General features: G+C 39.3%; 1 protein-coding gene across 2 annotated transcripts; it reads left to right on the top strand.

Moving 5' to 3' along the window:
• Positions 1-12,255: 12,255 nt before the first annotated feature.
• LOC110626718 (protein REPRESSOR OF SILENCING 3) lies at positions 12,256-15,301 on the top strand. Of its 2 annotated transcripts, XR_002489758.2 has the most exons (5): positions 12,256-12,530; positions 12,941-13,168; positions 13,301-13,678; positions 13,808-14,852; positions 15,021-15,301. XR_002489758.2 is itself a non-coding variant. In XM_021772769.2 (4 exons), exons 1-4 carry the CDS (start codon positions 12,315-12,317, stop codon positions 14,771-14,773), a joined length of 1,788 nt encoding a protein of 595 aa, XP_021628461.2. In that variant the 5' UTR covers positions 12,256-12,314; the 3' UTR covers positions 14,774-15,301. The 2 variants fall into 2 exon arrangements, 1 of the variants encoding a protein (XP_021628461.2); XM_021772769.2 differs by having other exon boundaries at positions 13,808-15,301.
• The last annotated feature ends 1,551 nt before the right edge of the window (positions 15,302-16,852 follow it).

Below are 16,852 nucleotides of genomic sequence, written 5' to 3'. Positions count from 1 at the left end.
GGCGGCCATAGTTTTTGCACTAAAGATATGGAGACATTACTTATATGGTGAGAAATGTTACATCTATACAGATCATAAAAGCCTGAAATACTTGCCCACACAAAAGGAGCTAAACCTGAGACAGAGAAGATGGATGGAGTTACTGAAAGATTATGATTGCATTATAGATTATCACCCAGGCAAAGCTAATCTGGTAGCAGATGCACTCAGCAGGAAATCCTTATTTGCATTAAGAGCAATGAATGCGCAGTTGACTATAGCAGATGATGGAGCTATCGTAGCAGAATTGAAAGTTAGACCCAACTTACTGCAACAAATTAAAGAAGCACAGAAAGAAGATACAGAGATAGCCTTATGGACTAGACAAGTACAAGAGGGGAAGAAGCAGAAGCATGTGATAAGTGATGATGGTTACTTGTACTATGGTAACAGAGTATGTGTACCTAACCTTAGAGAGTTGAAACAGAGTATTCTTACAGAGGCACACAATAGTCCATATGTTATGCATCCAGGTAGCACTAAGATGTATCAAGATCTGAAGATGCACTATTGGTGGCCAGGTATGAAAAGAGATATAGCTGCATTTGTAACAAAATGTTTGACATGTCAACGGGTAAAAGCAGAGCATCAGGTTCCATCAGGGTTATTGCAGCCTATCGCTATACCAGAATGGAAATGGGATAGAATTACCATGGATTTTGTGACAGGATTGCCACTCACACCAAGGAAGAAAGATGCCATATGGGTAATAGTTGATAAGTTAACTAAATCAGCGCATTTCTTGCCAATCAGAATGGATTATACATTGGAAAAGTATGCAGAATTGTACATTGATGAAATTGTGAGACTACATGGTGTCCCTATCTCTATCATATCAGACAGAGACCCAAGATTCACATCCAGATTTTGGGAAAAACTACATGAAGCTTTAGGGACAAGATTGAATTTTAGTACAGCTTTTCATCCTCAAACAGATGGCCAGTCAGAGAGAGTAATTCAAGTTTTGGAAGATATGCTCAGAAGTTGTGTAATTGAATTTGAAGGAAGCTGGGAAAGATATCTCCCACTAGTGGAATTTGCTTACAACAACAGTTATCAGGCTAGTATTAAGATGGCCCCTTATGAAGCATTGTACGGCAGAAAATGTAGAACCCCATTGTGCTGGACAGAACTCAGTGAAGCTAAACTTGTAGGTCCAGAGTTGATAAGACAGACTGAGGAGAAAGTGAAGATTATCAAAGAAAGATTGAAAGCTGCAACAGATAGGCAAAAATCATATGCAGATTTGAAAAGAAAAGATATAGAATTTGCTATTGGGGATAAAGTGTTTTTGAAAGTTTCTCCGTGGAAGAAAGTGCTAAGATTTGGCAAGAAAGGTAAGCTAAGCCCTCGGTTTATTGGTCCATATGAAATAGTTGAGCGTGTGGGTCCAGTAGCCTATAGGCTAGCTTTACCTCCAGAGTTAGACAGAATACATAATGTTTTCCATGTATCCATGTTAAGAAGATACAGAGCTGATCCTTCACATATCATTCCAACTGAAACCATTGATGTACAATCTGACCTAACTTATGAAGAGGAACCAGTGAAAATTTTAGCAAGGGAAATGAAAGAGTTAAGAAATAAGAAGATTCCCTTAGTGAAAGTGTTGTGGAGAGATCACAAGGCAGAAGAAGCTACATGGGAAAGTGAAGAAGTGATGAAGCAACAATATCCCCAGTTATTTACAGCAGGTAAAATTTCGAGGTCGAAATTTCTTAAGAGGGGAAGAGTTGTAACATCCTCAAACCCATAGGTAGAGTAGTGCCATCGTTAGGCTATTTCATTCCTAGAGTAAGGGGGCATTAGGGGAGGTGCTAGCTTAACTCTAATCTGCTAATAACTGAATCATAGAAAACTCAAATAAAGAAACAGACATATTCAGAATTAAAGCAGACAGTGTGATTAGCGAGTCGGGAACGAGTCACTTTCGGGAGGTGCTTAGGATTTCCCGACATGCTTGCTTGACGTGCTTGTTCACATCCGTCATGCTTGCTTAAGTGAAAAGGACTTTTAAAGGCTAAATGTATAGTTTAGTAGGTCAATCTATGAATATTGAAAGTTTGAAAACTAAATTGAAACATGGTAAAGAGTTTAGTAGGTCAATCTATGAATATTGAAAGTTTGAAAACTAAATTGAAACATGGTAAAGAGTTTAGTAGGTCAAAGTATAAATATGGAAAGTTAAAGAGTGATGTGTCACCTAATTATGCATGAAAGAATGACAAAGCAAAATAGAAAAAGTGGCTGTCTTCTTTTTTCCTTCCCATTGCCGTAGGTCATCCATTTTGTTAAAAGAAAATGCTTTGCTTTTCTTTCTCCCACCAAAGCTAAGCTAAACCTCACCAAAGCCAAACCAAACCTCACCAAAACAACTTCTTCCTTTAACCAAAATTCATCCTAAGATTAAGAGCTAAAGGAACAGCCATATAGTGAAAGAATTGAAGAAGAAAAGTTTAGGGTTCCATATGCACCAAGCTTGAAAATCAAAGGTGAGCTTAGAAATGAGTAGGAAATAGCATCATCTCATTTCTTCATGCATGAATTTGACTTCTAAAGCTTTAATTTACAATTTATTCAATCCTTCCCTAAGATATAAATTGGCATAGGTGAAGGAACATCAAAGGGAAAGGAGATAGCTAGAGATTAGAAGAGGAAAAGAAAAGAAGAATTCAAGAAAGGTTTGGTGTTTTAATGATTTTCTGTTTTCCTTTGATTCTGCCATGAATAAGTGAAATTAGAGGTTGATTTTACTTGATGAAAATGTTGCTTTGATTGTATAAATATGTTATATGAATGTTAAAATGATGTTTGAAAGGCTTAGAGTAAAGAAATTTAACATGGGAGCTAAAAGTGTAAATCTGGCAGAATAGGTTGTAACAGGACAGCTTGTGTTACTAACTTCATAACTTATTGTGTATATATTGAAATTAGGCCTAAGATATACCAAATGAAAGCTAAGACAAATATCTAAAACTTTCATGAATTGACCAAATTCTGAATCTGTATGTAAGATGATGAAAATTTCAAGTGAACCTAAACTGGACACAGAGTTAGTGCATTCGGAACAGTGTGTATTGATTGTACCATAATTAATTATATACTCAGTGAAATTTGTTAAGACCAGTGCCAAATGAATCCTAAGAAGTATACCTAAAACTTTGTAGAAGACATTTAAGCTTGAATTTGTATGGAAATGTATAAATCTGATAAGTTTTGTGATACTATAAACAAGTACCAATACTGGACTGATTAAGACCTTATTGAGCAGCTTGTAAAGAAAAATTCATAACTTAAGCTAGGATGATCAGATTTGCATGAACCATACCTTGTTGGAAAGATAAGACATAAATATACATTTCTTATGAAGAAACTGAAGTCAAATTGTAACTCTAAACTGCTTGAAAAGTTTATGCAATATATGACAGAATGTAGTTTTCTATATTGAAATGCTAAGTCAATAAAGTTTTGCACTATTTGCCATGAGTTGTCCATATTGTAAACCTTGGCATATGATATATGTACTTTGGAAAAAGAAATCAAATAGCTTCAAATGACATGGATTTACATTGATACATTGAGTTAATGATACTTGGCCCTGGTAAACGTAATAGGAGTCGAGGTTAGCTTAAGGGTATGGCATGCCATATAAACATACAGAGTTCGCAGTACTGCTACCGATACATGATCTATATTAGAGGTTACATATCTGGTACCTCATAAGCATGGTCACAGAGCCCTGCTATCACAGTTTTGGCCTCTGAGCCTACCGTTCGGCACCCTGTGCCTACCGTTATAACTCCTTATCTACCTAGTCGATCCTACTATGTGGTTATAAGGGCTAAGATCTTAAGTAAGATTGATACTTGATTTTGTGAACTTATTGGAGAATGTTAACATGTTTACATCTACTAGCTTGTAATTGTTTATTTGATTATCTATTTATGCGAGCTTGTTTGTTTTATTATGTTATTTGTTGTTATCACCCACTGAGCATTAGCTCAGCGTGTTGGTTTTTACCTCACGCAGGTTGTAGATAACGTAGGCACGTGAAGTTCATCAGAGGTCTACATCAGATACCAAGGCCATTATCATAGCTGGTTGTTTTGAGTCTCTGAGTCATAGTGCAGTTATAATTTGGCATGTACATATTTAATAGAGTGAGTTGTAACGGTTATGTTGTAAAGGTTATGTAATCAAAGAATAGTAAGATGTCAAATATCAGTTGATAATTTTTCATGTGTTTTTCATGTGCTACAGTTTGAAATATTAATGAAACAGATGAGACTCTGTTAACTTTTTGGTTTAAAATCTCACATTTATTTGATGAAATTTACATGCATTACCTTAAAACTTGGTATTTACAGATAAAGGTAATTGATTAGTTGTGATGTATCTAAAAAGGTATAGTTTGTGACATTCCTTGCTCTGTCTACTCTTTGATAGGGTAAGGGGTGTTACAATACATTGGGCATAAAACCCACATAAACCTAAACATGCATATCTACCCATACTTAACCATTAAAACCTCTTAAAACTTACTTAAAACTTCATGAAACATAAAGAAAAGTATAGATCCACACTTATCTCTTGAAGATCGAGGGTTTGTGCGAGCTCTTACTTGGAGATGGGAGAAACTAACTCCTTGGGTCTCCAAGCTTCTACAACTTAGATCTAAGCTTGAAAACTCTTCAAAACAACCATGGAACTCATAAAAATATGAAGGAGATGAAGAAAAACATGAAAATGACCAAAGGAGGACAAGAACTCACCTGAGCTCGAGAATGGGGAGAAAACTCGCCCATTTTCGATCTGAGGGGCATTTATAGGTGGCCTGCTGAACCACCTTCGGCAGCCTAACGTGCCCCCTAAACTCATGCATGTTCGGCGGCCGAACTTGAGGTTCGGCGGCCGAACCTTGGCTCGTTTAAACAAAGCTTTCGGAGGCCAAAGGCGCTCCCGAAGCCTTCCCATGTTCGGCGGCCGAACTTCACTTTCGGCGGCCGAACTTCACTTTCGGCGGCCGAACCTGGCAAATGCCTCCTTGGTCTTTTCTTTTCAAAACTCAATTCTTTTTCATTTAAAATCATGAAATCAGTAAAAACATTTTAGAAAACACATTTTACCCCTCTAGAAGCCTCTGGCATCTTCAGAATTCCAGATTCCAATGGAGATTCCGCCGGAAGGTAGGGATTCCGATGCCAGAATCTAGCCGGGTATTACATTCTTCCCCCCTTAAGAACATTCATCCCCGAATGTTCACCAAACAAACGGGCATTCTCAAGCATAACATCAATCATACATAAACAAGCAAGCAAACAAGCAAGCAAAGACGAAAAACCTCTCTCCTAAAAGAGAGACACACGGGTACTGCTGGAGTAGAACTCCCGGGTCTCCCAGGTACACCTTGTCCATAAGAAACACCTTAGCAATACCCAACCTTCTCCGGAAACTCAACACGCTTCCAAAGCGCTACTCTGATCCTTTCCCTTTTTCTCTTCATCTTTACCAACTGGCTTCTGCTCACTGCTAACCCAAAACTAACTCTAACTCTCACAGGTAGTACCCGGATTTCAGATCTATCTTGGAAAACAAACAGCTCCTACTAGCTGTCCCAATAGATCATCCATCCTGCATGGAAATACCTGCCTTTGGTAGTGACCTTGTTCAACTGCTTACAGTCAGTACAAAGTCTCAAGGATCCATCCTTCTTTTCCCACAACCACACCGCAACAATCCAGGGTGAGGTACTAGGTCGGATAAAACTCCTTATCTACCAAGTCTCACAGCTGCTCTAACAACTCCTACAACTCTGCAGGTGCCATCCTGTAGGGGAGAATAGAAATGGTTCTAGGTCCAGACACCACTCCTATGCTCAACTCCATTTCCCTAACAGATGGTGAACCTAACAACTCGCCTGGGAAGACATCTAAGAACTCTCTCTAACAACTGGCACTGAGGCTGGTTCCCTGACCCGACTGCTAAACTCTCAAACAAGAGCTAGAACCCTCTGACAACCCCTCCTACGTACCCTACGAACCTGACAGGCTGACATCAAACCTCTAGGCATCCCTACTGTGTTCCCTCAGAAGACTACCTCTGGCCCATTCTGTCCTCAGAATCTAACTACCTTGTCTCGGCAGATCAAGATAGCACTACGAGTAGAAAACCAATCCATCCCTCGATTGACGTCCAAACAGTCAAGTCTAGGACCTCAAAGTCGGGAAAAAGGCATTTATCCCAAACTGACACCGAACTGGACCGGCAGACTGACTTTGCCACAGATGGATCACACTCAGGTCCATTGACGCAAAGAGAACACTCTAGCCCAGAAGCTATCAACTCAACCTCTCGACGGCTCCTAGAGCAACTAAAGAAAGAAAAGCACTAGGGTTCACAAAAACATACACATCAGAACATTCAAAAGTGAGCGTACCTGACACCACCATGTTCGATGTGTCTGCCTCCTGCTGAGCTTGGGTGAAGATCCGAGCTGGAGCTGACGGACCTTCTCCACGGGAACCTTCAGAAAGAAAGGCTGACCCTCTCCCTCTACCTCGACTACTAACCTGAACCATGGCTGGAGCTACCGGCTGAGCCGCTCTACCTGAAGCTGTTCGCTGGGGATGAGCCACCCAGGGCGCAGTAGGACACTCACGTGCTATGTGCCCCTCCTGCCTGCATCTAAAACATGCCGCTGTCCCCACCAGACAGACTCCCTTGTGCGGCCTTTCGCACCTCAAGCATCTTGAACTACCTGAGCCAGAGCTCGAACCACCACCTAAACCCAGACTAGCCTTCAAATTCTTCCAAAACTTCTTCTTCGACCTTCTGAGGCCTCTGCTCCACTTCTTCGTGGTGTTTCCCCACCTTTTATCTCTTGAGGCAGCTGTACTCAGAGTGAAGGGATCAATCCCTCCTGATCCTGAGATCCTGGAATCCTGAGTCTGAGCATCCTCCTGAGAATCTCCCACACCTTCTTCTGGCACTCTAATTCCCAAACTGCCATCCCATCTCTGAACACCCATCTCCATTTCCCTCATACTAGCTGACATCCTCCTTGGAGCCATTCCTTCCCTGCTTGCATCAAAAGACCTTCCAGGGTCCCTTGATGTTCCCCATCTGCTGATTCTCCACGACTGCGCTCTTGGCAGAGCAGGGGGAAAGGTGTCCATACCTTCCCTCTCAGATGGAACTCCAGTCGATTCCATAGATCGACGAGCACCTCGCATTCTGGCTCCTCGGAAGAACAACACACAAGCATACAAACAATCATTAGCATCATACGGTTCATATGAAAACACATGAATCTACAACATACATAGCATGCATAACATAACATACATAACATTAATGCACATGCATAAAATCATGGCATTTCACATCATCATACAAGACAGGACTCCACATCCTATCCTAGTGGACATGATCTTCCTATTGTGCTTGCCCTTCTATGACCTCTAAACCAACCACTTTCCGATGTGCAACACACCATACTCTTGAGGCCCAAAGCTCTGATACCACTCTGTAACGACCCGAAAACCGATACCCCTCTGTAATGGCCCGAACCGCTATCGGTTCTAGGATCCAGATCGGCTTAAGGCCGCCGGGACCCGTAGCAAGCCAAACATACCTCCTATCACCTGGTCAAATCCCATACATGATCAAAACATTAACATAAAAACGGTAACATATGATATAAATACCGAGCTTGACCTGTTTGCAACATGACTGAAAACATCAAGAACCCCCTACTAGAGCCCTCATCAAAACTCTAGCTGGGCCAACATATCATACATCAAGCCGGAGTCACATCCAAAGAACTAGAACCTAACCTGTGCATGCATCAAAACCACAAACATAAGACCTCCACTAGGGTCCTCATCAAACACTAGCGTGGTAAACAACACATGCCACCAGTTTAGTTCAAACATAACTCAACATCTAAAACATTACATACATCATGTATTAAACAGGGACTAACCAAGTCTTAGGGCCAAGCACAGTACTAATCCATGAACATAACTCTGCTTAACTTTACATTACATTCTCTTACAATTCATTATCTCAGTTTACATTACATGTCCACACTAACACTAATCTATTACTATTACATAAGCATAACCTTAACTCTTGAGACTTCCCGAACGACTTCATACCTGCAACACTAGGGTTAGGGGAGAGGGGTGAGCTAAAAAGCCCAGTGAGTAGAAACAATAAAACAGTTCATTAATTACATGCTTTCATGAAATGCGTCACAGCACAAACAATTCACATCACGGATTGGACCTGACCACCAAACTCCCTCCAGTGTCAGTATGCCCGGCCCGGCCAGGTCTTACAACATCTCAGTATGCCTGGCCCGGCCAGGTCTTACAACATATCTAGGGCGATTAGGGTCGCCTTGGTCCATCCACATCATCATATTCATCGTAATATGCAATGCGCCATATTCGTGAAACTAGTGCAATCAACCTACTATAATCATCATGATGCATGAACATGCTTTAGGCATTTGATTTCTTAAAGTAAAAGATTAAATTTAATTCTACTCACCTTAGGCAAACGTTGGACTGACTTTGTAACTGCTAACACTAATGGCCTCCTCGGTCCCTCGGGTCCGATCCTACACAGGTGGACTCGAATGAGACGCCAAACACACTCTAAACAACTCATAAGCAACTGCCCAAAAACCCCCTAAAACATCACTTAAACATGCATAGAAAACAACCATGAAAAGGCTGGACAGGGCACTTTCGGCGGCACCTTCGGCGGCCGAAAGTCCCTCTCCAGAGACAAAAGTCAGGCACTTTCGACGGCCGAACCTTCCTTCGGCGGCCGAAAGTCTGCTTTCAAGCCAAAACTCAACTATCGGGGGCAAGGTTAGGCGGCCAAACCATGCATCCACAGGCAGGTTCGGCGGCCGAAACTACCTTCGGCGGCCGAACCTGAGTTCATCCAGAACTCAGCCTCTTTTGCATACAAGCCTCCCAAGCCTTCCAAACACCCCAAAACAAGCACCCAACCTTACCAAAACATGCATAAACCCTTAACCATGCACAAAGGAGCTTAAACAAGCTTAAACTCCAATAAAGAACATCAAAAAGCATACATAAATAGCTTATGACCCATATAAGCCAAAACCATCAAAACTAGCTTAAACCTCACTTGCTCTTTCCCAATCATGCATCCACTCTCCCACATGCATAAACTAGCTTAAACCTTCAACATAACTTCACATAAATATACATAAACAAGCATAAGCATACATTGGGCATAAAACCCACATAAACCTAAACATGCATATCTACCCATACTTAACCATTAAAACTTCTTAAAACTTACTTAAAACTTCATGAAACATAAAGAAAAGCATAGATCCACACTTACCTCTTGAAGATCGAGGGTTTGTGCGAGCTCTTACTTGGAGATGGGAGAAACTAACTCTTTAGGTCTCCAAGCTTCCAAAACTTAGATCTAAGCTTGAAAACTCTTCAAAACAACCATGGAACTCATAAAAATATGAAGGAGATGAAGAAAAACATGAAAATGACCAAAGGAGGACAAGAACTCACCTGAGCTCGAGAATGGGGAGAAAACTCGCCCATTTCCGATCTGAGGGGCTTTTATAGGTGGCCTGCTGAACCACCTTCGGCAGCCTAACGTGCCCCCTAAACTCATGCATGTTCGGCGGCCGAACCTTGGCTCGTTTAAACAAAGCTTTCGGAGGCCAAAGGCGCTCCCGAAGCCTTCCCATGTTCGGCGGCCGAACTTCACTTTCGGCGGCCGAACCTGGCAAATGCCTCCTTGGTCTTTTCTTTTCAAAACTCAATTCTTTTTTCGTTTAAAATCATGAAATCAGTAAAAACATTTTAGAAAACACATTTTACCCCTCTAAAAGCCTCTGGCATCTTCAGAATTCCAGATTCCAACGGAGATTCCGCCGGAAGGTAGGGATTCCGATGCCGGAATCTAGCCGGGTATTACAAGAGGGGACTCTAAAGTCAAAACGACAAAAAGATGAAAAGGCGTTATGAAGGAAGCAGTACATAAACAGGCGCGGTCATAATGATTCTTGGGATTTACCCCCTCATCAGTTGAAGCAATAACTGACAAGAAGGTAAAGGGGCAATTGATGACCGTTGGATTTCTTCACCCCGATCTAAGGCCAGGCCCATTAGGGCAGCTTATAATTTGAAGGCTTCTAAGCCCCCTCCAAGAATCAGGCCCAATCCATTCAGTTCAAAGACCGGGCTCCAGTCCGTTTCTTCAAACAGGTCGGACTAACTCTTCCGGCCTGATGGACAGATCCCCTCCGGGCCTAGTCTTAACCTCATCCTCCAGCCCAGCTCAGAACCCGAAAGGAGTTCAACCCCTTCGCCTTGTGGGACCATCCGCATGCGCGTCCGGAGAGAATCAGGGGCCATTACGCATTGGACAGAGATCTGATTCCCTCGTACATCTGTATCAACGTAGCAGGGACAGGTGGTCCAATAATGCACGTTCTGTTAACACGTCACTAGCAGACAAAAGGAAACATATAAAAGGAGAAATACTCTCCTCTAGGTCTAAGCTTTTCCAGTTTTACAGAACCCATTGTAAAACCCTATTTTCTGGATCTCAGATCATCAGGTACCAACATCTTCAAACCTCGAAATAAATGGTCCATGATAGGGTCTCCAAAATAGCTGGCCCAGATGGGTTCACCAATAGCTCTTATATCCGTGGCAGTTATAGCTGCTCTACATCTTTCGAAAGCTTTCAGTGCGTTGCTTGATTTTTTCACTTAAATTTGATATTACTTAGATTAATAAAGAGGTAGGTAGTAAGTAAGCCACATTGACTTAGTTCTTTTATATAATGGAATTAGATTTTAGTTATTAGGAATATTTCCAAATATTAAGTTGGTTAATATCAATCTGTTCGTATATGGTACAATTCTTCTAAATTAATTTGTAGCAATCTGGAGTTGTTTCTGATGTTTTCTGGTTGTGGTCTGTAGTCTGTTCTGTTCTAGATTGGGTCCAATTTGGGTAAACCTTAGTAGTTATGTGATTTCACTTGATGGCTTTTCTATTTTCCTTGTGTAATTTCCAGGCTCTTTTTCCATGTTGTTTCACTTAACTTCATAATTAACCTTAGGTTTTGTTTCTATGGCTGATCTAGTGTAAGTTTATGAAATGGCTTTATCTTTTATGCTTTTCCTGGCTTTGATTATTAAGAAAGCCTGATTTATCCAAAATAATAATAATAATTTCAAGCATTATGTGGTACTTGAGTTAATATACTGGTACCAAGTACTGACAATGCAAAAAGACAACACAAGGGGGCTGTTTGAGGAAGAATATACTGACCAAGGCAAGAGAGATAAGATACATGGTCTCTCAGAGGTTCTGTTTTTTTTTGGGGGGGGGCTCTGAAAGCATTTGAGTCCATGACACCTAAAGCTCAAAGTGTAGACTGGAACAGATTGGTTCAGTTTGCACCTTCAATCCCTAAACCCTCTTTCACTTCTTGGCCTACAATTCTTAGTAGGTTATCAACTCCAGAGAGGTAGATAACATGATAACATAATGCTGTGAGTTCCTTGGTACAGATACTAGTAATCTTGGTACAAGCAGCCTTCTCCTTGCTCATACTCTTGCAAAAGTGGCTAGCCATTATAGATAATAGGTAGATGATCCATGAGCTAATGATATTTCTTATAGTTGTTGATCCATGAGAAAAGTTTGAAGTTGTTCTCACCATTATCCCTTATATCAATTAATAAAAGTTTAAGGTTTTCTTCACGATTTAGTTCAAACATATTTAGTTCAAACTAAAGTACACCATCAATCTCTTGGAAAATAGTTCTAGGCTCAACCTGGCCAAGGAATTTTTAATAATGTTATTTCCAAATAATCATAGAAAATTTCAATGATGCTATTTGAAATATTCCATGTTTGTGACAAGTAAGATACAATTGTATAATCCATTAATCCCTACTTAACCTATAGACTAAACTATTTGCCAACCTTAATAAAATGTAACATATCTGCATGATAAAAAAAAAAAAGTCATTTTGCCTTTTTATATAAAAATCTAAATATCAATTAATTGAATGTTAAAAAATAGATATCAACTTTTTAATTTAATGTTGATAAATGAGAGACTGACAAACCTTAGGGCTTAAATAATTATTTACCTTATATTTTGTCCTTTTAACTTGGAGACAGATCCAAAATAAAAGGGAAGGATTTCTTCGGAAGAGCGCCGCTGGAAGAAAGAATAAACATATGGAGCCGGGAGACGACGATTTCTCAAGAACAAGTGCAAGAATATACATTGGAGGATTAGGGGAGCGAGTGACACATGATGATTTGCACAAAATTTTCTCAAAAATTGATGGTGAGATTGAATCTGTTGACATCATCAGGACCAAAGGCCGTAGCTTTGCCTACATCGACTTCTTACCCTCTTCACATAATTCCCTCTCCAAGCTCTTCAGCATGGTAAAACTGTCTCTCTCACCTTTATCTCTTGATTTATAACTCCTTACTGATGATTTTTTCAACTTCTTCGTTATTGGGTGTTCCCTGTTTTTCCATTTGTTAGTTGGGTTTTTCTAGTTTCCAACTTATCTCACTCTCTTTCTCTCTCTCTCTCTCTCTCTATATATATATATATATGTGGTATTGCGTGTTCTGCCATTTCGAGCATTCACTGATTATGTTTAGTTCTCTTCGTACAACCTTTGCTTTCTGTTTTGTTTTTCATCTTTAATTTGTCACGTGGCTTGGCTTCTCTAATCATATTTGATTTTAATTTTGAGCAATAAATGTCTCATTTTGACATTCCATATTTGATTCATATGGCTGTTATGACATGTGGTTTGTACTGTGAATATCATTGCCATTTGCAGTATAATGGGTGTATCTGGAAGGGTGGGAGATTGAGACTTGAGAAGGCAAAAGAAAATTACCTTGATCGATTAAAACGGGAATGGGCTGAAGATGCTCAGCTTGTTAGTAGTGAATATACTAATGTCAATGATGATGTGGTCAAGGAGAGGGATTCTTTGAAAAAGCCCAATGAAACGCACAGTTCAAAAATGAAGCAGCTTCGCATGTTTTTTCCGCGATTACAGAAGGTAACCATTGTCCCTCTCTTTTTTCTTTTTTGTCTTTAATTCTTGTCATTTGTGTTGGCATTCTTGTATTATCATGATCAAGCACCTCAGTATACCATTGTTTTGCTTGCTTATTCTTAAGTTTCTGTGCAGGTGAAATCACTACCATTCAGTGGAACTGGCAAGCACAAGTACAGTTTCAGACGTGTTGAAGTTCCTTCTCTTCCTACCCATTTTTGTGATTGTGAAGAGCATTCGGGTCCACTCCATTATGCTGAAGGAAAGCAAATTCCTGTCCAGGACGAACAAGGGGGTGGGATGACAAAGGAAGAACTTGACGTGATGAAGTCTGTGATGAATAAGCTCTTTGGGATGGAAAATATGTCTAGCACTCCACATTGTGAAAATGAACTCACCAAGGAAGAAGACTACTCTATCCAAGTGCCCAATGAGCCATTACTTGATGAGAGTGATGGATATTCTACTGCAGATGAAGATAACCTCATAATTAATGTGGTGAGCCGAGGACAGGTAACAACCTTAGCTGGGCAGGGCATATGTTAAAGCATTCAATGGTGTTAAGTTTTTTACTATGCATTGACGTGTACATTATTTTTCATTGGCGTTTGAATTTTAACTCTTTGTTTTCTCAATGCCAAGGAGTTGAAATTAAATAAAAGGAAAGTTTCTAAAGATGGACCGACTGACATGCTTAAACAGCAGACAAGAAATTATGAAGAAATTATTAGAAATGAATATGAATCTATCATTCCTAGAGGCATGGGGAATTTGCAGGATGATATAAATGGATCAAGAATTCTCCCAGGGGCTCAACTTATTGAACCACAATCAGGTGACATGCAATCAGCTTCTGGTCTTTCATGGTCACAAAAGTCTCCGTGGAAAGAATTTATTGGTGATAGGGGCAATAGTGCTTTTAATCTCTCAGACATATTTCCCGGCATTTCATCTGATAAGAAAGAGAAATCCAAATCTGATGGTGGACCAAACAGCAACAACAGCAAGAACAAGAAGTTATTGAGGCATGAAAATCAGGGAGTTCAGTTGGACAAAACAGAGGTAGAAGGGTTTGTGGAAGCTCAGCCTTCCAAACTGGATTCTTCTTCGAGTAAGACAGGTAGAGGTTCTGCGTGGCTCCATAAAACCTCGTGGACACAATTGGTAAATTCTAATAACAGCAGTTCATTCAGTATCACCCAAATCTTGCCAGGTGTTACTTTTGATAAGCAAGAGCCTGCAGAACCTCATGGTTTGGTAGCCACTGATGCTAGAGACAGTAAGAACAATGATACAATCGAAAAGGATAAAAGTGAATCTGTTTTAGATGGTTCTATGGATTTGCAAATTATAAGGGAAGGTGATGGACAAAGAATTAGAGAACCTAGGCAGCTCGTTGATCTGGGAAGTAACATTCCTTCAGCTCTGACAGAGAACAAACACAATTCAGCTACAAAGCGAATGCGTAGAGGAGACATCGTAATTGGTGAGGTATGCTCATTTATGAGGAATGATGCATCACTAAAAGAATGGGCAAATGCTAAAGCAGCACTGAGTGGATCAGGCAATATGACAAGCAAGGGGAAAAAGAGGCCGACTTTCCATTAGTTCTTCTGGCAAACAACCTTGCTGCATTAGAGCTGAATGGGATTTATTGCACGCCATGCTGCTGGCTCTTAAGGTTAAGGTTGTCCTTTTTCTTTTTCTTTTTCTTTTCTTTTCTCTTTTTTTTTTTTTTTTGTTTTTAATTATCAAATTAAGGAAGAAAACTATGGGAGCATATTAGTAAGTGTACTGGTGGTAATTGATATTTATGGTACCTCATCTGTGGAATATAAAGAATGGAATATTGCAGGTGGTGGTAATGATCATCAAGATGAACAAAGATTGTGGTCTTGTTGAGATTGTGGTAAATCATAGATCTTGAAGGTGGTGGAATGATTAACAGGTTTACAATTAGAGGAGTAGTTTTTCTTCTTGTATTTCGAATGCGATTGATATATTAATTTCATCAAGGATGACTATGGTTTTATGAGAACTGCCTTTTAAAGTGCTTAGGTTATGCGGTTCTAAGATATTATATTGTTAAAAGTAAAGTGGGAGATAGTAATAAAATTAATAGCAAGTTATTTCTTATGGTTTCTTTATCCAAGAAAATGAGTAGCAATAATTGGCCTCAAGAATGAAGTCTTTATCTACGTTAAACTTAACACGCATATATTTCAAATTCTCTCATCCATTTTCTTGTTAACCAGAAAATCCATCAATTTTCTCACCAGTAGATCCAAATCAGTAAACTCAAATCAACAACAAAGCAAAATTATGAAAACCAAAATTTTAAATAGAAATTTCAAATTCACATTTTGAACTAGCAGGATATCCGATTTCTACAATATACCTAAAAAATTGACAATTGAAATTCCAGTAGTGTGTCCAACTTCACCTTTAGTTGAACCAACGAACCCCTTCCAAGCTCCCAAACGCCTCACCACTCTAAGGGCTTTTTGCAAAATAAGGTTTAAAATAAAAAATAAAAAATATTTCTTAAAACGTTCATGGAAAAAATTTTCCGGATTAATAAAAAATAAAAAATATTTCTTAAATCTTGGTTTGTGAAAAAAATTTTTCGGATAAGGTGAATTAACTCTATGTGAAAAAAAATTTTCCAGATCAAGAATCAACTCTCTATCGCACGTATAAAATGCGGTAGAAATCCGTTGACTCAAAAATAAATTTTTTAAAAAAAAAAAAGAATTTTATCGCACTTTTGAAGTGTGGTAGAATTTTTAATATTTTTCTATCGCACTTATAAAGTGCAGTAGAAAGCCGTTGACTCAAAAATAAAATTTTTTTTAAATAAAAAAATTTGATCGCACTTTTGAAGTGCGGTAGAATTTTTAATATTTTTTTTTATCTCTACAGTACTTCAAAAGTGTTGTAGTAGAGGAGGGTCTCTGCCAGATGCAGGAACAGAGAGGGCAGAGACGAGTCTTGTCTCTGTCCTGCCAAAAAATAATTTTTTTTAAGTAGAATTTTTATTATTTTTTTTATATTTCTACTGCACTTTAAAAGTGCGGTGGAGGAGGATCTCTGCCAGATGCAGGGACAGAGAGGGCAGAGACTAGTCTTGTCTCTGCCCTACCCAAAAATAAAATTTTTTTAAATAAAAAAATTTAATATTTTTTTTATTTCTCTACCGCACTTCAAAAGTGCAGTAGATGAAGGTCTCTATCAGGTGCAGAAATCCTGCACCTGGAGAGACGCGGAGAAATTATAATACCGAGCTTTTGAAACTCGGTATTATACCCTACCCACTATAAAACTCCACCCCTTCCCTGCCCCATCCTTTTTTCTCTATACTTCCCAGCCAATCTTTTGTTCTCTCCATGCTTCACCGCCCTTTCTCAATTTTCTCTCAGATTTCTCTCAATATTTCTTCTCAACCCATTTCAACCAAGTTTTCTCTCAATATTTCTCTTCTCTTCTCAACTCATCTCAACAAAAATTTATCACTTTTCTGTCTCTAAATTTTTTGTCCACTATCAAACCCTTTCAAATTAATCTACATTTTCTATCTTTCCAATCCTATCAATTAAATTTTTTCACATATAAATATTCCTCCCAAACTCTCTAAAATTAATCTGTTATATTTATTTCATATTAGTGGTGGAGTTGAAATTTTCAACT

The sequence above is a fragment of the Manihot esculenta genome, chromosome 2 (genome assembly GCF_001659605.2).
Source record: "Manihot esculenta cultivar AM560-2 chromosome 2, M.esculenta_v8, whole genome shotgun sequence".
Classification (NCBI taxonomy): Eukaryota; Viridiplantae; Streptophyta; class Magnoliopsida; order Malpighiales; family Euphorbiaceae; genus Manihot; species Manihot esculenta.
The sequence above is the reverse complement of the archived record's forward strand: the minus strand, read 5'-3'. Positions and strand labels throughout refer to the sequence as shown.